At 49.5% G+C, this 22954-nt stretch overlaps 1 protein-coding gene across 3 annotated transcripts in view; it reads left to right on the forward strand.

Moving 5' to 3' along the window:
- INVS (inversin) overlaps positions 1-22954 on the forward strand; it is a 128180-nt gene that overhangs the window by 92717 nt on the left and 12509 nt on the right. For all 3 annotated transcript variants that reach the window (XM_037035787.1, XM_037035786.1, XM_037035788.1), the window contains 3 exons: positions 3914-4126; positions 13895-14181; positions 18241-18958. In XM_037035787.1, the coding sequence (XP_036891682.1) occupies positions 3914-4126; positions 13895-14181; positions 18241-18958 (1218 nt within the window). The remainder of the gene's footprint in view (positions 1-3913; positions 4127-13894; positions 14182-18240; positions 18959-22954) is intronic.

Below are 22954 nucleotides of genomic sequence, written 5' to 3' on the forward strand. Positions count from 1 at the left end.
CCTGCATAGACATAATTTTTGCCAGCTCCTGCTGGCTTTCAGTCAATAACTTCCTGACAGCCACACTCTGACATCGACGGGTATATTCACAGCATTTGAATGTTTCTAAATTGAATTGGGGGATGAAGAAAGACACAATAGTAATAATCACAATATGGTCAGTTGCTTAAACTCCACAATCTTAAAACCTTGCTAGACATTTGGATTGTGTTCCTTTGATCAAAAATTGACTGAGAATCCTAAATAAACCAGTTGTTTAAAAAAAGACAATTTTGAGAAAATTGGGGGGAATTTGATCATGGGGTGGGTATTGGGTCTTACTAAGGAATTTTGTTAGTGCAGTAATGACATGGTTATGTTCATGTTATTTATAGATAAATACTGAAATGCAGGGAGATAAAATAACAGGAGTTCTGGGGTCTGACTTAAAATACCTTAGCAAAAGTAGAAAGGAAGGGCTTGGATGAAGCAAATGTGGTAAAAATCTTGCTACGTGTTCAATTTGGATGATGAGTGAGTAAAGGAATATGTAACTACTGCATACTCCCTATCTTTGTTTATGTTTGAAATTTCTCCTAATAAAAGTACAGTTTTTTATAGTAAAGATATTAAAAACATTTGAAATGCAATTTTCATCCACAAATAGCCTGAGAGATCCAGCCTTCCTTGTTGCCTGTTACCAGTAAGACACAGAAGCTCAGAGAGGCGAGGAGAATGCCCACGGTCCCCCAGGTCGGCTGACTCCCACTTCCACGTTCTTCAGCATCTCTTAGGCCACTGGTTACTCCTTTTTGTCGTATTTGTAAGAAAAGGCGTGGCTCAGGCCTTCATTTCATAAACCAGGTTCTGATAATCCTGCTTGTGTACTATGTGAAAGACACTGCATTTTAATGGTAGAAAAAATGATCAAGCTTACTAAATATAGGTTATTTGTGAGTTGATTGTAGAAGTTTCATTCTACGAGTTATGAGACTTGTACTCAATAATTGATAGATGTGTTGTAGAAACACTATTGAACAGGGAGTCAGTCGTTTGATCTTACTCCAGTCTAGACTCTCCAGGTAACTGGTTACATCACCTTCAGCAAGCTGCTTAATTTTTCTGGGTCTGTTTATTCATTTAATACACTAAATTAGCTCTACTATCGTGTGATAGTCTTTTCCACTGAATGTGTAGTTGTATTTTTAAAAGTTCTGAATTTATAAAACTCTACCTGCTTATAAATAGTGTTTTTGAGATGACATAGGCATCTTTATTTATGGCCTTCTGGTCTCCGAACAGGAGTGGCAGATTGAGCTGTCCTTACACAGGCGTTCCTTAATTTTAGCATTTGGGGCTGTCTTCTGAATTCCGAGTTCCTGTACCGACCAAAGTGGCCAAACCACCCTTTGCTGAAACTGAAAACCTCATCCTTTTATGGCTTACTGTGACTGTTAGGTGGATTGTGAAGAGAGATCTTTCTTTTTCTATAATCATTGAATGATTTTCTGGGTCTGATGATTCATCCATGTAATCATTTATTCCTCCTCAGAAATCAGGTGATTATTTCCTCCTAATATCTCTTAATGCATTGAATTAGTAACAGTCACTCAGAAAGAAATCGGACCCGTGGCCGCCATTAGGTGGTTAGAAATACTAGTTTGGGTCCAGTGGAAATAGTCTGCATGGTAAGTGACTGTGGCACAGATCACACCGCAGTGCGTGTCCTGTGATGGTAGCAGTAAGAGCTGACACTCCTGCTCTCCTTCCGTGGAGCCCGTGCAGTGCTGAGCCTCACAGTCGTTTCGTGTCTCCTCGTGCCCAGTCTGTGACGAGGAGGGCTGCAGCTTAGAAACGGCGAGTGGCTTGTTGAAGAATGACCGTTATTGTTGCCATGGTTGCATGGTGGAGTTTGGGGTTTGGGGTGCTTGCCTGCATTTTTTTTTACTTTCGGCATTTTCAAATGCTTAAATGTGCCATTCTTATGAAGCAGTCATTTTTCTTTAAAAAAGGAAAGCATGTCTGCCAAGATACTAACGGTGGGTAATTGTGAGAGAGGTGAGGTAGGTGACTTATTTTCTTCTATGTGTTTATCTGATTTGTTTTATATTTCTAAAAATGAAAACTGTTTTAAAAAGTTTGCTTAAAATCGCCCTGGCTGGTGTAGCTCAGCGGACTGAGTGCGGGCCTGCGAACCAAAGGATCACAGTTCAGTTCCCAGTCAGGGTACATGTCTGGGTTGCAGGCCAGTTCCCAGCAGGGGGCGCACAAGAGGCAACCATACATTGTATTTCTCTCCTTCTCTCCTTCCCTTCCCCTCTAAAGATAAATAAATAAAATCTTTTAAAAATTTGCTCAAAATCACACAATTAGAAAGAGCCTGTTGAAATTTAAACATACAACTACATGACAATAATGCCCATCCTTTCTAAATAATACATTTGTCAAAAAGGTGCTATGTGCCCACTGTATGAAATTTAAAAGGTGCTGGGTAGAAATGGGGTGTTCCTCTGGCTGGCTCCCTCTCGGCGGCACCACAGGGGAGCACTACTAGTTTCTTGGGAAACATCTGGAGATGTATTTTATATAGGAGAACATACAGGGACCTGTTCTTTTCGTACAAATGGAGCATGCCATAACACTCTTCTGTTTCTTACTTTTTTCATTTTCACCATTTAACAAGACATCCTGGAGACTGTTCCTTATTTATTTATAGGCTGCAGTAATGGCTGCATTATACAGATGCCTTCATTGCCTGGACGGCCTGGGCTTTATTTAACCAGCCCTCTGTTAATGGATATTGAGGTTGTTCCCATTCTTTTACTGTTTCAAGCTGTGCTTCTAAGAATATCCGTGTACATAAAACATTGCACAAATGAGAGCAGACCTGTCAGGTGAATGCCTCTAAGTGCGGAGGCTCTGGTGAAGGGCAGATGCACCAGTAGTTCTGATCGACCTGCCGAATCGTTCTCCCTGAGGTTTGAGGGAGTGTCTGCGAGGGACTGCCTCCATTCATCCTTGCCGGCACAGTGTGTTCTTCCACCGCCCCGTCTTTGCTAACCTGAGTATTGAAGTGCTCTCTCTCAAACGAGGCTTAATTTGTATTTCTCTTAAATTAGTGAGATTGGACTTATGTTTAGGAACCATTCGTGTTTGCTGTTTGGGGAACTTTTTTACCCTCGTTTTTAGTGGTTTTGCCCTGGAAAGTTTTTTTTTTTAATTTGTATGTAGTTGCATGTATCAATCAGAAGGTTTCTGAGTTTTGTATCATTTTTAAAAAGAGCTTTCCACTTCAATTTTTAAATAATCACCCACAGTTTCTTCTAGTGCATTCATGGGTTTATTTATTTATTTATTTACTTGTGTTATTTATTTGTTTATTTTAGATCTTTGCTCCATCCAGCATTTATTTTGGAGTAAGTGTGATGTAAGAATCTTCCCCCCCTCCCGCTGATGGCGACTCAGTTGTTCTGGCCCTGTTTAATAATTCATCCTTTCTCCAGTTAAAAGGCCATGCTTATCATGTGCTAAATCCGTCCGTTTTTTATTGCATAAGCATTAACTGTTGGTCATCATGGGCTCAGATTATGAAAATCACAGAATATTGTTTGCAGTGCCTTTTCAGATAGGAGCAAGGAATTATTTGGAACATGGGAAAGAGGAAGAATGCTCAGGTCTCCCAGCCCCCAGGCTGTGAGCCAGTGAGCACAGCTCAGAACTCTGTGGGTTCACCAGCACGAAGCACCTGCCCCAGCCTCACCCCTGGTTTGCGCCCCTCGGAGCAGGAGAGGAGCAGCCCCGGAGTGCAGAAGACAGCTTAGCCTGAGGGGTGTTTCACCTCTTAGAATGACATTTTTGCTGCCTACGAGTACATCGCCAGCGTAGATGAGCCTTGAATTACATTCCAACACTTTCAAAAACCTTCCCGCTTCAGGTACACTCCCCTTGACTACGCCTTGCTGGGCGAGCGCCATGAAGTGATCCAGTTCATGTTGGAGCGGGGCGCCCTGTCCATCGCGGCCATACAGGACATCGCTGCCTTCAAAATCCAGGCTGTCTACAAAGGGTACAAGGTCAGGAAAGCCTTCCGAGACCGGAAGAATCTCCTCATGAAGCACGAGCAGCTGAGGAAAGATGCTGCTGCCAAGTAAGTCTGAGCCGTTAGACATCCTGTTCTCGAAGCTCTGAATGGGGGGCGAAGGGGCGGAGTGGTGGGGGGAGTGGGGAGAGAATTGGGAGGGAATCTGAAACAGCTCTGGTCCCTGTGTCCACGCCGCCTTCCCCCTGCTGCTCCCCAGGCCTCAGAGCACTGAGGCGACCATGGAGGGTGAAGGCCCAGTCTCTCTAGGGCGGCTGTTGCTCTCAGCTAGTCCTTGATATTCTGGCCCAGAGACAGAGCTGCCACACCCAGCCAGGGGAGGGCCTCGGAGGGGCTGCAGGGAGAAAGCTGGTCTTCTCACCTCCTGCCTTTTTCCCAAGGAAACTTCCACCCATGTGTGCATGGCGCACTTCCAGTAGGGCTAATCCGGTTCTGATTTGATTAAAGCAGCCACCTTGCATAAATTGCTTGCTTTCCCCAACCTTTTCCCTAACAAATTTATACTAAATAACTTAAATCATTTCTTGCCTGGAGCCTACAGGGAAAATACTTGCCTCAAGGACCTCACACCTTTTTTGGATAATGATACAAAATGTGCAAAATAGTCATGTGTACCTGACTACACATCATAATTATTTTTCCATAAATGATTGATTTTTAGACTACTCTTTGGTGTGCTTTTCTTTGATACCTGTGTTGGGTGTTTTAAATAGCAAGAGTGTCGTATTAGCAGGTATAGAGACCAACATCTCTGAGGGTGAAGATGCGCACGGCAGCCAGGTTCCCAAGGGCAGCTTCCAGGCTGCGTCCTGAGTGTTTCCACACCGTGGGCCATTCCCGCTCTGGATTCCTTCCATATCTTGCCCACAAGGGGGAAGCCTAAGTGTAACAAATAGGGATTAAAAATAATAATAAAAGGCAGGATAAACCGTGTTATCAAGAAATTAAATGCCACTGTGACTGGAATACTAACCATGATGTCAGCCTTCACTAGACAGGATTGACAGAAACACAGTATTTTCTATGACTCCGAGGCTACCAAAGTAGGTGGCATCTAGGGAATATCAGCTTGCATTGTCCTCTTAATGAGGCTGTCTTCTCTCACTTTTGCCAAAGAATCCAGTACTAACCTCAAGCCTCTACCTGCCTCTCTTTGCAGCCTTCTTATCAGAGTTGTCTGCATGTGAGTAACAACTGTAAGTAGGTAACACAGATGACGAATTATCCTGACTTGCAAGTGGATGTTCTGTGTGAGGGATGGAGAATCGTATTTTCTTCCACTGTGGTTTCTGTAAACTCCAGTTTGCAGAGCTGGAGGGTGAGGTGTGTGGAGGATGAGGTGCGGCTCTACAAAGGCCATATGACTGACTGTGTGTGTCCCCCAAAAGGAGTGCATGAACCCAAACACATTCCACTTCATTTTTGGAGAGGGGTATCCTGGGGCCCTCCGTCCCCGAAACTCCCTTTCCAGCAGAATAGAAGGGTTGTGGTAGAGTGGGGAGCAGACCTGGGTTCACATCCAGCCTCTGATGTTTCCTGGCACGAACTGAGCACAGCGTTTCTCCCTGCCGGCCTCAGCCTTTTCATCCGCGCACGTGACAAATTAGGCCAGTTGACTCCCAGGCACTCTCCAGTTCTGTGGAAACCCATCTCCACTGTTACTGATCTCCGCTGCCTCCTCCTCTCCTTTGCCTGAGATGCTGCCCCGAGGTCCGGTGCCTGGGGCCAAGAGTTTGGATTCAGTGCAGAGCTGGGAACGAAGAACAGTTTGCCAGATCTTTGGTGCAGAGAGAGGAGTTTCAAGTAATGATACTTAAATAAAGTAGGTAGTGGTTGACACGTTTTTTTCCCCCTAACATGGCCTTTTGTAACTCCTAGCCCAGAGGGCTGGATCCAACAGGGAGATTTAGGGAACAGCTAATTCTTCGCCTGTGCGTTCACCCTCTTGCTTGTCATCCTCACTAGTTCCACTGTTGTGGAAGACAGGGCCTCTGTGTTCTTAATTCTCAGTTTCTGAACTTCAGAACTGTGCTCACTGTGATAATATTTGAAGCTGCCAAAACTGAAAAACTACAATCTCCTTTTCCTCAATCACAATTTTTCCATTATTGGGTATTGTTATTGGAAGTAAACAAGAGTTTTCACACTTTACCATTACCTCCTCCAGTCATTGTAGCACAGACCCCCAAGAGAAATACTTACATGGAGAAGAAACTGATTGCATTTTATTTCCCAGCAGTTATTTTTTAAAATCGGAGTTGGTGTTCAGTTTTGTGTTTCATTTTTGTTAAAAGGAACAGAAATCAGAACGTTAAGGTCTGCCCCTGCCCCCCCAGTGAAGGTGGCCTGGGCACACGCTGGCATCTCACGTACCCCTCCCAGGCTGTCCCGGCAGAAACCTCCTCCCCTAAAGTATGGGTGTGAAAGGACCTTTTTAAACGTAAAGTGATTTCTAATTCACTGACAGAGCCACTGGGAGAGAAGTTTTAGTCATATTTTCTAAGGCCTGTTTTTTAGGAATTACTCTGAGGAACAGCTATGATCCATTTGAAAGCACTTTGTAATTCAGACTGCACCACCCGTGTCACCACCAAAATGAGCATTACCGTAACTTACCTGCCAGAGCACACAATGCAATGCACGCTAAAATAGGACCGCACCTCTGTCAGTCACTCTTCTTCCCTGAAGCTTCCTTTGCCAGATCTCTATTCCCCTCTACTCACGGATCTCCTCCGGCTCTCTGACCCTTCCCTCTCACGTCTTTTTAATCAAGGCCAGTGTGGGTCACCCGGTTCAAAGTCTTGTGATGCTGAAGTCCCTTCCACAGGAGGTTGTCTTCAAAAAAGTCAAATGACGGGGAATCCTGTGCCTCTCACGCAGTACGTTCCATTAGTGAGTGGCAGTGCTCTCTGGCAGAAGTTCCTTTCAGCCTTTTGGTTTTGAGAAAAGTCTAAATCCTCTTCATAAACCAACTTGCAGGTAAGTAAAGGAAGTGCCTGTGACATTGTGCTCCTAAGCCAGGTCTCCTTTCGGCCAGGTAGCAAACCCTCCTGCAGCCTGCTCCCGCACGCCTTCGTTCTGCCGGGGCCTTTCTTCAGGGTGACCCATAGGTCTGACTCTTCTGCCCAGACCGCGGTCTGACCCATGGGAAGTCACTTCCTTGACTCCACTTCATGCCATTCCTCTTCTCTGAGCCTCAGTTTCCCATCAGTAAAATGCAACACTTTCTTAATCCAGGACAGGCTCAGGGGCTCCAAGAATGCCCTGAAACTGCACGCAGCACTTCCTGTGTCATGAACGTATGTGAACTTGGGGGGAGAGGATCTATACATTTTTATCACGCTCTCAGAGAGGGTCCATGAGTCACCGAGAGATGCTTAAAAACTGGGCCAAATGATATCTGAGGTCCCTCCCCGCTCTAACATTCTATGAGCCAAAGGTTCTAAAACACATGACATTTCCTTATTCCCCTGAGAGACAGTCAAGGACCGAATATTCCTCGGCCTGCTCTTCAGCGGCCGCGAAGAGACAGACTCTGACGGGCCCTCTGCATCCAGTGCAGTACCAGCTGAAAAGGTTAGCACTAAACCTTTCTGCCTGATGAGATAATCAGCTTCCGCTCACTAGAAATGTTCCAGCAGAAATGGAATTATCAGCTGTCCGGGTAATACATAAGGAAGTTTTAAATCATGTGAAGAGCTGGTCTCTAAGATCTCTTCTGAGATCCCGTGAGAGGCAGGCTGCCCGTCTTTGCTGGTGCTCTTCCCTCCGCCTGCAGTACCCTTCTCTCGTGTCCCACCTTTCTCATTTTATCGTTCCCTGGAGCCTTTTTTCCCCTCTTCCAGTTTAATCAGCTGCCCATGTCCTCCCATAGCTCTGTGTGGATTCCTCTGTTACAGGATTCTCCGCATCCCAAACTCACCATCTGCAGATGTGTATGCGTCTGACTCCCCACTAGACTATCAGTTCCTTGAGAGCGGGCACTGTGTTGTTTATCTCCACATCTCCAGTGCCGAGAGTACTTGGTATGTGATCAGCATTTAATAATAAATATTCAGTAACTGCCCCACCCTGGGTCCAAGACCTCACATAAGTCATTCATCATTCCAGGCCTTAGTTTTCCCCTCTGTCAAATGGGAGGGTTGAACCAGGTACTCTCTCAGGGCTCCTTCAGTTTCCACGCAGTAAATCCTTGTAAGTGTACTGCTTTAACTTGTTCGCCTAATGAGGTAGTAAACACATTTATGTACCATTTATCCTCACAGTGCACACTGGCACTCACGTGTTTGTGCATTTGGTTTTCCAGCTCCCTCCACGTTTATCATGAGCAGATTGCCATTTGACAGGTTCACAGTTTTAAAAAGGAACGTGAGAACAAAGGGGTTTACCACTGCATGTACTTGGTCAGTAGACCCCACTATGTGGCTTCCAAAGAGAGTTGTATTCCCCCAGCTTTGACAAGAAGAAATCAGGTACTAATTCCATGAATATTCAAGTCTCCACTGCCATGAGTGTAGGACCTGGGAGAGGTTTCAGAGGTGTGATTACAGTGGCTTCGTGGAGCAGGGTCTCACCAAGGAGCTCTTTCTAAAAATATCTTTATGCCCCTGCCCTGTAGCTCTTCATCAAAGTACTCATCATCACTTACCTTTATATACTGCTCTACAGCTTACAAAATTCTTATTAGTTCACTAAAGCTGTACCATAACCCAATAAAGAGGATGGGACAAATGATGGACAGAGGCCAACTTGCCTGAAATCACACCGCTAGTAAGGGAGAGAGATGGCACGTGGGTCTCCGTGCTACCCTGAGCCACCGATGTGTGGTTCCGGGGAGTCATCCCACCAGCCATGCCTACTCGAGACTGTCCGAATCCCAGCACCTGTCCGGTAGGCCAGCGTGGACCAGCTCTGGCCTCTTCTCTCCGGCTTCCCCCCACCGTAAGTGTAACCTCTGCTGGCAGAACCAGGCCCCCGAGTCAGCTTCCCCCTGACCGGGTGCTTGGTCCATCGTGCCGGTTGTTCCCAGGGACTGAGAGGGGCGCCGCGTCGCCGTCCTCTGTTCTGCAGCACAGCTCAGAAAAATCCTCCTGCCGCTCTCACAGCTCACGTGGCAGAGCACGCCAGTATCCCCTTAAGTCCTTAGGAAAGTTGAGGAAATGAGCTGGCTCCAAGCCTCTACCAGCACTAGGAATAAATATGACGGTAGGGCAAAGCCAGGTCAAATCGGCACCACAAGACACGCTAACGAGATCCCCCTTATCTGTGGAAACCATTTTAACCACACCTCTCAGACTTTTCGTAGGTCCTCCAGTCATGGAAACCTGAATACACATTGAATGAGGAAAAGCCTGACTATTTCTGCAGTGCCGGATGCAATTTAATTTCTTCTGGCAAAACTGGGCAAACGCAGCACTCTGCGGAAGCCCTGTGGGGTGGGGTGGGGGAAAGACGCCCACCTCTGGGACTCAGACCCTCCAGGCCCAGGGGCAGTCTGCAGGTGCGCCCAGTGCCGAGACGCCGCAGTCCTTGGGCAGCCAGGTCATTTAGGTTGTTGCCCTGGATGTGGTTCTCTGCGCATCAAGCAGCCTTTTGATTCCTTAGTTTCTTGTTGTCTCCCCGTTTTTGGGTGTTGTCATCTAGGCCACTAATTTGTATCAATCTCCATCTGTGGGTCTCAGATCTGGTTGGGGTTTCGGGGTCCCAGGAAGCATCTTGGCTCCACAATAGCCCGTCAGGGGTTTGCACCAGCAGCGTGTTCCTGAAATCTTTCCTCTCCTGGGTGGAGCTGCCCCAGGTCCGCCAGCCCATCGTCACCTGGAGACCCTCTTCGCCCTGTGTTGCTTGGGACCCTAAGCAGATGTTGTCAAAGCTCTGTCCCCAGTGGGCTTTCTCACCTCGTCACACTGAGAGCCCCCGGGAGCTGCAGAAATTGCTCCAGAAAACGCTCCAGAAAAGAGTACAAACCAGACTAACTGGCAGCCCATCGAGTGCTGTTGTGTGGCCGTTTCCCCTTACGATAATAGGAAACTGGGGGACTATTTTATACACTCAGATGCTGCCCTGTTGGTACATTCCCTGCTGAAATGGTGCTTGCTGCGCCATGGACAGGATCCCTTCTTTCCTCTTCAGTATTCATATGAACTAGAGTAATAATTGGTTATTTTTCTGGTATTTGTTTCCTAAACTTTACACAAATAGGTCAAGTTTACAGTACAGCCCACCATATGAGAGGACCTTGGTATTCTGTAATAAAGAATCTGGAGAAAAAACGCTTACCCTTCAGGACTGCATGGAGCCTGAGAGGTCAGGACTGAGGGCCACACCGGGAGCAAGGTTACTTGGATGCGATCTGACCAGTTTCTTCATTTGACCCAACTCATTTTTTAGATGATGGGAAATGACTGAGTGAAATTAAAAAAAAAAAACAATTTTGTCACTGAGATGAGTTTTGCAGGGAGAAGTGAAGCCGCTGAGCTTCTCGGCTGTGTGTTGACGATGTAGCTTTGGTTAGTCACTCATCTCCCTGCCTCCGTGTCCTCACCGGCCCAATCAGAGTGTCACCCTCCGCACTCTGCTTTCCCTTCAGGCTTTCATACCATGGGCCATGGTCCTGGCCTTTGTTCCCCAGATAGACAGACACACACATGCGGGATTGTGGTCCACCCCCGGCAGTTGAGTCGTGTGTGTTGCTGCTGCTCTCATTTTACGGTGGCAGAACACACGAAACAGGATGTAGCTGGTGCACAAGTCCCGGTTGTAGTTACCCCCTTCACCCAGTGATTGCACTTTTACGTCAGGAGCCACAGCTCCAGGGGACCTACCTGCACGACTATGGGCTACGGTGCCGCCTGGAATATTTTTTTAAACCTAAAGTGCATCAGTTTTTTTTAAAGCATTAACATACTTCTGTTCATAAGCTGCTGGGGGTATTTAAATGATATATTCTGATGAGTATGTTATTTCTCCCAAATCTGCTCCTGTAATTTAACCAAAGTGGAAAACAGCCCCTGCAACCCCACCCCCTTCAAGAAGTCTTCGGAAAGCAGAGCCCCTGCTCTTTGGATGTCAAAATGACTCCAAAACCCCTGTGGCTGCCTTCGGTGTGGGCCCAGAAGGGTCCAAGGTGACAAGGTTTGCCCAGGGGCTGATTGTGTGTGGCTTCTTGGAATTGGAAAGGAAAGCTGTTTGCATTCCTAAGAGAAAGAGATGACTGCTCACATAACAAAGTCTAATTTGTCACCTCACGGCCCCCTTAATGGCAGTGAGACCCGTGTAGATGCCAAGCCCGACAGCCACGTGCCAGTGTCTTTTTGAAGGACCAGTATCCTCTCAGAGCCGTTCTTTCAGTCAGTGCAAGTAAAAGAGCAGTTCTCCGTCTGCCTGTCAGGAACGAGGCTGTTAGATCAGTTAGCAACACGTCACCCTCCAGATGCCCCCACCTTCCTGTCCCAGACCCATCCCACCAAAATGGCACCTGCTGGCAGCAGCGTGAGTCTCAGGCTCCCGTGGTGACGGGCTGCCCAGCTCGCCCGCCAACTGCGGCGCACACACGGAGTGTGAGCAGCTGGCAAAGCACGCAGTGAACCAGAATCAAATAAACACAGGACCATCAGCCACTTGCTCTGGGAGGGGACTCGGTGGGAACCATTAGATAGATAATCAGGCTTGGACCCCAGATCCGGGGCTTTGCCGCAGGAAGAAGGACCTTCTAGCAGGGCAAGTTCAGTTGACAGGCTTTATGTCAAAGACCCAGAGAGCTACCATCTGGGTCTTCCCTGTCCCTTGAGATCTGAATAAGCTTGGCTTCAAATTCCAATCTGTGGAAATCTGAATTCTAGGACTTCTTGGGGGTGTGGGGTCTGTTCTGCAGCTCTTGCTCTGTGTCTGGTTACCTTCCCTCTGCAGTTTATCGGGGGCTTATGAAAAGCAAGTGTGAACATGGTGGACCTTACCAAAAGTTGGTGCCATTGGGAAGAATAACACTTCCCATCCCATAATGGTATAGACAGACTGTGTGAGACATTCATGTGATGTTAGCCTTGTGCTCCAGGTGCGGTCAGAGGAACTGTGGTTCTGGTTAGAAATGCAGAACTGTGAGCCCCAGCCCAGGCTTGCTAAATCCGAATCTGATGGTGGCAAGAGAGCAGGAGGTTCGGTTCATTAGAGTGTGAGGAGCACAGGTCCAAAGTCCCTTTCTGTCACCCCACCGTGGGCAGTGTGTCTGTGCCCTGGCCCTTGCTCTCTGCATACCCAGCCTCTCTTCTTCTCTTTCTCCCTCCTCCCTTCTCTCTCTCTCTCTCTCTGTCTCTCTCATCGCCTCCCTCCCTGTCAGGAGCTACAGACAAATTCTTTGTGTCATGACAGAGCAGCCCTCTCCTCTGGAGCCTTGGAGCCAGTCACCCTGGGGCCCTGAGGGTCCCACCTCCACCAGCCCCCAGTCCTGACCCCAGACTTACTAACGTGTCTAAACAAGGCCCCCTTCTGAGAGGGACTCCGATACCAGCTACTTGGATCAAAGAAATCTCTCTGTCTCATTGCAAAAGTTGTCCCCGATTTTACGAGGATGTCTGGGTCCCAAACAGACCCCTGAATCAGTTCAGGGTCGCAGGCTGTCATGTGGGTGCTGGACTTGGGGCGGAGGGGACCAAGCCTTCCACGGGAAGGTGACTCCCTCGAGGGCATTTTGCAGTCATTGGCAGAGGCAGGACCAGGAGAGTTCTCCGACTCCCCCGTGCTGGCTTCTCTGTACCCACCCCTAAACATCCGCTTTAACTGACCCTTTACGGGGCTGCCAGATTCCCCTCCTGTGCAGTGACCGAACCAGCTGGGCGTGTTGTGTGTTTTGAACGCCTGCCGTTCAGAGACCAGAAAAGGCAAAACAGGGCCCGGTTCTTCCACACTGGACATTGTCTGGGGTGTTTGTGAATTTTACTCCAAAGACTTAAAAATCATCCTGCCCTCAGGACCTTGTCCACAAAAAGAGTCGGTTTGACTAATGAGAGATCTCGACGGAGGGTTGCAACTCACAAGTGTGTCATAATCAGCTGTGAGGTTTTTGTAATTTTTCATATAATCATTAAGATCTGCCAGTGGTCTTTTGTACAAACATTTTTTTAAAGATTTTATTTATTTATCTTTAGAGGGGAAGGAGAGAGGGAGAGAAACATCAATGTATGGTTGCCTCTGGTGCATCCCCTCCTGGGAACTGGCCTGCAACCCAGGCTTGTGCCCTGACTGGGAATTGAACCTCAATCGTATGGTTCTCAGGCCTGCGCTCAATCCACTGAGCTACACCAGCCAGGGCTCTGTAAAAACATTTTTTAAAATTTATTTTTAGAGAGAGGGGAAGGGAGGGAGAGAAACATCAATGATAGAGAGAAACATAGATCGGTTGCTTCTTACACACCCCCAACCTGGCCCACAACGCAGCCGTGTGCCCTGGCTGGGAATTGAACCGGTGCCAATGGTCTTTTTAGTAGAAAATGAAAGGGTTCCTTGTGATCGCCATTCTCAGTTGTATTCCGATGCGCTGTCTGGGATGGGAGAGAGGGCCTGGGGACACTCGCCTGACGCTGTGCAGTGTCTCCCACAGCTCACAGATGCCTCCATCGTGGTGCCTCACAGGCTGCCCTGGCAGGGTCTTTCAGCTCCGTCTTACGAGCTGTAAAGCCTGAGAAAAGACTGCTGTCAATGTGAATTCCCAGATCCCTCCCGTAACATGCAGCTGCTCCTAAAGTTTAAATCTCACTCCGGAACGCTTGGGTGGGTAACACTCTTTTAATTTTTTCCTCTTCCTCCTTGGCTTTGCTTCAGGAAGCGAGAGGAAGAAAACAAGCGAAGAGAAGCAGAACAGCAGAAGGGAAGGCTGAGTCCCGACTCCTGCAAGCCCCAAGCCCTTCCCTGTCTGCCCAGCGCCCAGGCCGAGCACCACAGGCAGAGCCGGGGCCCCAGCACCCCGCCTCCCACCAGTGACACAGCCCAGAGCCCTGAGCAGAGAACCTGCAGAGGGTCTCCAGGCAGAGGGTCTTCAAGCAAAGCCCCCCAGAAGGAGCAGCATCTTTCCCCAGGCTTCCAGGGACCAGACCCCAGAAAGCCAAACGGTAGGTGTGTTGCCTTTGTTACCCGGTGCCAGCCCATGGCCGGCGGGCCCTTCTGATTTAGACCATTTACATTTAAGGTAACTGTGCCAACACTCAAGTCTGCTATTTTATTATTTATTTTCTATTTCTTTCCTCTGATTCTCATTCCTGTTTCTCTCTTCTTCCCTTCCTGCAGGTTACTCACACATCTTTTAGGGTTCCATCTTGGTTGATTGATAGGGATTTTGAGTACATCTGTAGGTTCTGTAGTGGTTGCTCTGAGTGTCACAACAGTCATTAGCGACTTACAAGAGTCTGGTGGCGTCAGCGTCTTACCACCGTGAGTGAGATGCAGAGCCCTCACTTCCGTTTAAGCACCTGTACCTTCCCCACTTCTAAACATCTTTGCATGGTATCAGATGGTTTTATAATTTTTGTTTCAACCATCAAATTATACAACTCACGAGGAAAAGGATAGACCATTTTGTGTACCTGTATTTTTTCTGTTGTTTTTGTCTTTCTTCCTGGTGCTCAAATTCCTTCTCTTAACATTTCCTTTCTGTTTGAAGAACTTTCTTTCGCCTATTTAAAGGTAGGTCTACTCCCAACAAAATTGTTAAGAATGCTTTTATTTTTATTTGTGTTATTTTTTAAATAGATAGTCTTTATCTTTTTTCCATTACCATTTAGTCCCCTGATACCCCCTGCCTCCCAGCAGTCACCACACTGTCGTCCAGGCCCATGAGGCCTTTCTCCTTTGGGCTCTATCCCTTCACCCCCTAACCCACACTGCCCACTGGCTGTCATCTGTTCTCCATCCATGAGTCGGTCTCTGTCTGGCGTGCTAGTTCAGTTTTGTTCCATCCCTGAGGACTGGCTAACCCAGATGCAGAGTTGGCAGTTCCTTAGCACTTGGAAATGCCTGAGCCGCGTCCTTCTGCCCCTCGTGGTGTCGGATGGGAAACTCACTGCCATTCAAATGGGCGTTCCCTGGACAGGTTTCTAGGTAACATTTCATCTCTCTCCAGCTGCTTTCGAGATTTTTTTCTTTATCTTTAGTTTTCAGGAGGTTACTGTGATGTGTCTCTGCATGGGTTTTGGAGTGACTTCCATCTAGAGTTTGTTGAGTGTGTGGGGTGCGCAGAAGCACCCAGGCTCAGTGATTTGCTAGGAGGACATGCAAGGTGCAGCACACAGTTGTGGGCGTGGCCGTGATTCATTGTAACACGAAGGTGTAGAGCAAAGCCAGCCAGGGAACGGGCACCTGGAAGAAAGTCTGGAGGGAACCAGGGGCGAACTCCCAGGGGTCCTCTCTTAGTGGGGTCACACAGGACGCCGAGTGGTTTTAACAACCACCTTGACGACATGTTTCCACCAGAACCGCCACCTCAGCCTAGGACTCCAGGGTTTCTTTCCATCAGGGGTCCGTCATGCAGGCACCCTCTGCTTCGCATGCGCGTCTACCAAGACCCCAGACTCCCACGGAGCAGGCAGGGATTCGGCATATGAAGTGCACTGAGCCATTCTCGCCAGTTAGGCAGTGGCGACGACCCGCCAGAAGTCGAGGGCAAATGCCAACAACGTGGAGAAGATGGATCTTGTCTTGGTGTTATTATGAAAGTAGTTGTGGCCTCATGGACCTCCAGAAAGGGTCTCTGGAATCCCCTGGTCACCTACTTCAGGGTTGGGACAAGTCAGTCTATCTCTCTAACCCTCAGTTTTCTTAGCTATGAAATGGGGGCCTACTCTCTACCCTGCAGAGCAGTTACAAGTGGAAATTAAAAATGTAGCATACATGTTGCAGACCATGAGCTGTAACAGTACTGTTATTAAACCACACCGCTGATCTAGGCAAGAACAATCACAGCAAAGTACACGTGAATGGCCACAGACCTGTCCAGACTCTACCACGTAACCCACTTTCAGCAACAGTGTGTCAGGGTGCGTGGTGTTTCGTTACATGCCCACTCAGCCAGTCATTCAGCGTGCATTCACTAGACCCCGTGATGTAGTGGCCATATCGAATTTCAGCCAGTGCAGCTCCTCTCCGAACACATGACCTCCCATGGTCCCAGCCAAGGAGAATGCTTCTCAGGAGTCTCTGGTCCTCCAAACCTCGGGGGTGCTGATTCCTCTGGGGATACATGCGTGCCTCCAAACGCCTTACTCGGCTCTGTTGGGGTCCGGATGCTCCTGGATCTCAGCTTCCTTTTTTCCTGCTTTGTTAGGCTTTGGTGCCTTCAAACAGGTGGTTTGTAAGTGTTGGTGAGGATGTGGAGAGAAGGGAACTCTCCTGCAGTGTTGGTGGGATTGTAAATTAGTGCAGCCACTGTGGAAAACAGTATGGAGGGTCCTCAAAAAATTAGTAGTAGAACTACTCTATGACCCAGCAATTCTACCTCTGGGTATTTATCCAGAGAAACCCAAAACACTAATTCAAAAAGACACGTGCACCCTGAAGTTCATCACAGCGTTATTTACAATGGCCAAGATATGGAAGCAACCTAAGTGCCCAGCGAGCGACAAATGGATAAATAAGACGCAGTACATATATACAATGGAATATTCCTCTGTCATAAAAAATAAAGAAATCTTGGCTCTGCAACAGCATGAGTGGACCTAGAGGGCATTATGTTCAGTGAAATGCATCAGTCAGAGAACGGCAAATATCATGTGATCTCACTTATATAGAGAATCTAAAAAACATAATAAACAAACGACACATAAACTCATAAATACAGAGAACATTTTCATAGTTCCCAGAGGGGAGGGGCTGGGGCTGGTTGAAAGCAGGAAAGGAAGGGAGAAGTGCCCATGGCAGCTCTCGAAGTCCCGGGGACGTGGAGCACAGGCAGAACCACGGTGACAGGTGCGTGCTGCCCAGGGGCGTCGGCGCATGCGGGCGAGGGCTTCACAAGCTGCATGGATAGCGAGTCATTACGTGCCACGCCTGAGACTAATGAAACATGTGATACAGTATGCCAGCTGTCATTGCAAATGCTCACGAATTGTTTTAAAAAACAGGTGGCGTGTAATATTTCGTTGGACTTTCCTGTTTTCCTCAGTGGTGAGCATGCCTCAGACCTGCCAATACAGCAACAGAAGCTCCTTCACTGCTTTTTACATTAAGAGCAAAGTTTTCATTTTAGAAGTTCCGTTTAGTTCTGTTTCGGAAATATCTATTCTTTCCTCATATTTTAAGTTTCGTCTGTTTAATCCCTGGGGTGTGCACACGCACACAGTGTTCTACTAGCCGTGGTTCTTACTGATCGAAGTTTGCTGTCGTATCTGTTAACTGCCACCAAGGGTAGGGTGCCCCCGTGCGCATGGTGCCGTTCCGGAGTGTGGTGCTGTGTCCAGAAGCCCCCTCTGCGCAGCCACAGCAAGGGCAGGACGCACTGAAGCAGCCTCATGTTCGCTCCCACGAATCATCCGCTTCTGTGATACCACATCTGGAGGCCAGTTTTCATATCTGTTTTTTCTATCAGTTGAAAATCAGTGAACACCAAACCTGTGCGAGACAAATGTCCTTGTCACCTCCCAGTGCTGGCAAGCAGATCTTTTATCTGGACTATTATTTCCCAACGGCATCCCACCGCAGACTCCAGGCTTCACGCGGGGGCTCAGTCTTAGTTCCCTTTCTCCCTGCAAGTCCTCACCCTCTGTTCTTGTCTGGACGTCAGGCCACAGCCAGGTGTGTAGTGAGACCAGCCGATGGCCACTGCACCCCCACCAGCCGCCTAGGTCAGCTCGCACATCGACCGCTCTGACTTCAGTTTGCTCTTTCTTCTGGGCCCCCAGTGATTGCCTTTATTTTCTTGAAGGCACTTTGGAGATTTTAAAAGGATGTTTACTGTGTTTTCACCAGCACTTCTAGGTACTTGTAGTTGGAAGGCTTTCAGGTTATAAAACCTACTCTTGCTAGAAATAGAAGTTAAGATGTTTTTCTAATAATCACCACTATCATGGTAATGCTGTAGGACGGGACCGAATCTTTTATGTCCATAAACAGGCAGACTTGCCCTGTCATGCACGTTTTGAACAATAAATATTCTTCCTTCTTTTCCTTGTTTCCCCAAGAAACCGCCAGAGAGCATCCTAAAGGCCGATCTGCCTGTGTCCACTTCAGCCCCAGTGAAGGCGCTGATGCAAACAGGTCCCTGGGAGTCACCTCTGTTGACATGTCCAGAGGCGAGACGTTTGGCGAGCGAAGCTGTGACAAGGGGAAGGGCCTCTCGAAGCAGCCCTCCTGCATCACGGTGGCTGGACCTGTTGGGAAAGGAGAGGACCCCGGCTGGGCAGCCACAGGCCTTCCACAGCAGGACGGTCACCGGAAGTCCAGCAGGTGGCCCGACGCAGCGCCCAAGGCCAAATGTGCCTCCCAGAAAAGGCGCGTTCAAGAGCTCAGAGGAGGGAGGCGCTCGCCAGCCGGTTCCAGCCGGCCTGGCAGTGCCAAGGGGGAGGTGCTCCATGCCGGGCAGAATCCTCTCCACCATCGGACACCGAGAAACAAAGTCACGCAGGACAAGCTCGAAGGAGAGAGCCTCTCGGGTTTGCCACCGGGGACAGAGGTGCTGAGGTCAGGGGTCAGGAAGTTGGGCATATCCACCCCGTCTGAGGGTGCGCAGACATCTAAGGAGACTCAGCCGGCCCCCCTCGCCCTCGCTGGGCAGAGCGTGAATATCGACCTGCTCCCCGTAGAGCTGCGGCTGCAGATAATCCAGAGAGAAAGAAGCAGGAAAGAGCTGTTCCGAAGGAAGAACAGGGCGGCAGCAGTCATCCAGCGGGCCTGGAGAAGGTGAGGAGTTGGGGTGCCGCCGCACGACCCCCCTGACACGACCCCCCCTGTGCTCTCCTGTGTTTTCTGGTGAATTCCATGCACTGGCGTGACAAGGCCAGTGTAATTGAGCCTACCCACAAAATTCACCCGTGTAGATCCTAGTGATGTACACTGGGTCAACTGCTTAAAAGGTGCTTTTGCCAAGAAAGATGGGATAGCACCCAGGATTGCCTGGTATAAAGAAAAAAGCCCTCGGTGTGGAAGCAGGAAGCCTGGGTTTCAGGTGAAGCTCTAACAGGTCATCTGGGCGAATCACTTGGCCTCCCTGACCCACAGTTTCCTCACCTGGAAAATGGGGTTTAACAGTGTCTGCACCTGTCCTGTTTATACGACAGGCTGTACGCAGAATGAGATAATGTGTGCTTCATAAATTCTAAAGCCCTACACACATAAGCTATTTTATTTTTCTTCTTTACTATCCAAGAATGAGTCATACCCCAAACACCTAAACCAGGGTCTGGACAGGGTGGACTGAGTGACTGAAATTGATTACAGAAACCTGTGTAAGCTTTGCTCACCCTCCGAATGTGGGGCAGGTGCTGAGAGGGGAGGCGGAGGTTTCCTGCAATGCGGAGCCAGATACCTCCAGGGGGCACTTGTGGGGGGCCTGGGGGGGGCCTTGGCTGCAGCTCTTACGCATCTCATACGTATCTTCACACTGTGGGCTGCACTGCAGTGCTGGCCAGCTGCACGGGCGCCCACAGGTGGGAGCCACGTGGCCTCCGTCTCCAGAGAGAGGAAGGTTGATGGGGAACAAAGCCAGCCAGTCACTGTGCGCACAGGTGCACCACATACCAACGCCCCTGTACAGAGATAAAAGGGCTGGAGAGCGCCCACCATCAGCAGAAGACGGAGGGGGGGTAGTGGGAGAGGGCGGTTCTCGTGAGGTCCAGGCCGGGGTTGGGGGGGGCCCTCAGGGGCAGGTTTGCCAACGACGGTGCAGCCCAGAGCCCTTGCTTGCACGGCCTCTGGTGCGTCTTCCACGTCTGTCCCAGGGCTTGGGCATTGACAAGGTCATCTCATACCTGGTAGCCAGCATGATAGGGATGAGCATCCCCATTTCTCAGATGAGCATATGGTTCTGGGGAGGACACACACTTTGTCCTAGTGGTGCAGATCTAGCCCCTGAAGCTGTGTCTGACTCCAGCCCAAGGGCCTTCCCCCAGGCTTTCAGTAAAGGCAGTGTTTGCTGTGGTCAAGATACCAGAGGCCGAGGCAGGCCTGGGGCTCGTGGCCTCAGAGCAAGTGGGAGAGGGAGGGCTGCCTGGAGGGCGCTGACACTCCACCTTACAGGGGACTTTGTGGTTTCTGTTGGTGCCAGTAGTTGGCACTCACGGGGCTCGAGTGCCAGACACTGCACCCAAGTAGTTTTACACGTAGAATGAACTCCTTTAGTCCTCACACTAACCCCGAGGGCTGTCCTCTTCTTGCCCCCATTCCCCAGATGAGGAGACTGAAGCACAGCAAGGCTCATCCACCCAGTAGGTTACAGAGCTCGTAAGTGCCAGCACTGGCCTTGAGCTGAGGTGGTCCGCGTCCGAAGCCACAGACGGGATGGGCCCTTGCTCCCCTCCCCGGACGCCCTGCCAGGGCGTGCGCTGGCTGCTGTCCCAGCAGAACTTCTGATGAGGCGTTACAGCTGAGGCCCGGGGTCTCGGCAAGCTGTGCGCTCCACCACGTCAGGCCCACAGCTGCTCCCCGCTGAAAGGCCTTCCGTCAGTGTTCTCTGTCTCCTTTGAAGAGTCAGGAGCTGACGGGCCCTGTCAGTAAGTGTCCATAGCAGCAAATGAGCTTTCAGTCATTGTCCCCAAGAACAGTGGGCTCATAGTCTGCGTGCCCACCTGGAGAGGCCCCTCTGGCCATACCCTGGTGCAGTGCTGAGACCTGGGACACCGACTCCCAAAAGGCTTCTGGGAAGGTGCACTTTGTGGGAAGTTGCAATGTCTGGTGACAGTGAAAATTCTTTTATTGATTCTCCGTAGCCCTATGCATCTTCCATACTAAGCACAGGAGCCCACAGTGCTGTCCTGGGCCAGTGTGTGGTGTCTGAGGCCAGACCTGAGGCGCACCGAGGGGCGGGCTCGGGAACAGGGTGCACCGCCTGGGCAGGCTGTTGCTTGGGGAGACCCCTGGGGGAGGGAGAATGGCAGACGGGAAGGTGTGTGGGGACCAGGAGGGCAGTGACCCTCGGGGCCCAGAGGAGATGAAGCTTAGTCCCAAAGCGGGAGTTAGATTGCCAGTCAGGACTTGACTGTTGGAAAGGTTGAAACCAGACACTGGGGGAGCTGAAGTGGGCTGGAAGGCTGCTGTGGCCGAGAGCAGTCACCATACAAAAGGGTTCCTTCTCACCAAACTCAAGTAAGCCACCTTCCTGTTGGCGCTTGTCCCCCCCCCCCACCCACCCACGGGCGCTGAGGGGAGCAATGAGGACAGATAGGCTGCACCGTGAGCCCAGGGCCCAGAGGGCGAGTGGGCAGTTGGGTTTCTCAACACACAGGAGTGCAAGGTCTCCTGGAGCATGGGGACCCCCAGGACCGCCAGACAAAGACTCAGTCTCCGTACCGGAGTAGAGTCTGTGGGAGCTGTGCCCCCTGAGAGCCGGAGCAATTACCGCTTCAGCCAACACCTGGGCTTCCCTGCGAGCTCTCTGCCGGGAGAGCAGAGGGGGTGGGAGGCACTTGGCATCTCAAACAGAAACTGAACTGTGGATCAGTGCCGCCCTTAACTCCAGCCTTTCTCCGAAGTCAGGTCTTTGGGAGGGGGTGCACCTTCTGTGGAAGGATGCACGGTTTGTCCCTCCAGGCGGAGAAAGGAAGAATCTTGTAGTTTGATTGAAATCAGCCTTTTAGGGCAGGAGGGAGGGGGTACACCAGGCGCAGCAAGGAGCTTTCCGCAGACCCAGGAAGGCGACTCCCGTGGGTGCACCATAAAGTCGGGCGTGGGGCCTGCTGCCCTCCGCGGCACCCTGTAGGCACAGCTGGAGTAGTCAGTCAGCTACACGTAGTGGAAACTGGTGCGGCTTTCCTTGCACGGCTACAAAACAGCTGTGTTCAATGAGAAGCGTGGGAGCGCATGTGGGATGAACACTAACAATGAAACACTGGGCACACTGCACGTAAATACAGCCGTCACCCACATGCCCTGGCCTGTCCCGCCCCAGGTCCCACCCTCCAGCAGAATGATCTCTTAGTGAAGTACAGCTCCTACATTTGCAACTGTTTTTTAATCCCTGCTCGAGAATATACCTATTGATTTTAGAGAGAGGGAAATGGAGAGGGAGAGAGAAACATTGACTGGTTGCCTCCCACAGGACCCCAAGCATGGATCAGACTTGCTACCTAGGTATGTGCCCTCACCAGGGATTGAACCCCAAACCTTTTGGTGTGCCGGATGATGCTCCAACCAACTGAGCCACTCTGACAAGGCCCCTTTGCCGCTATTCTTAAGAAGCAATATGGGTACTCATCAAGAACAGAGTACAGAGCAATGTCCTTAGCCATATTTGGCTTTTGGACGAGACAGCACTGAGTTTGAATGTTGGTCTCTCCTGAGTAGCTGTGTGGCCTTCTACAAGGTACGCAGTCTCCCTCAGCCCAGCTTTACTGACATGATGGACATCTGCACTGCATGAGTTCAAGGTGCACACCATGACTTGACTTACATATATTGTAAAATGATTATCACAATAATTTTAGTTACATCCATCATCTCATAGATTTTTTAAATGGGAAAAGGATTTATTTCTTTGTGATGAGAACTCTTCAGATTTACTCTCTTAACAACTTTCATATAGACCAGAAAGCATTGTTACCATGTTATGTATTGTAGTTATCATATTATGTTATTACATCCTTACTACTTATTTATCTTATAACTAGAAGTCCATACATTTTGACCACCTTCACCCAATTTCCCCTCCCTCCGCACCCTGCCTCTGATAGCCACAGGTCTGAT

Source organism: Sturnira hondurensis, unplaced genomic scaffold, assembly GCF_014824575.4.
Source record: "Sturnira hondurensis isolate 20B ecotype Veracruz unplaced genomic scaffold, ASM1482457v3 Scaffold0022566, whole genome shotgun sequence".
Classification (NCBI taxonomy): Eukaryota; Metazoa; Chordata; class Mammalia; order Chiroptera; family Phyllostomidae; genus Sturnira; species Sturnira hondurensis.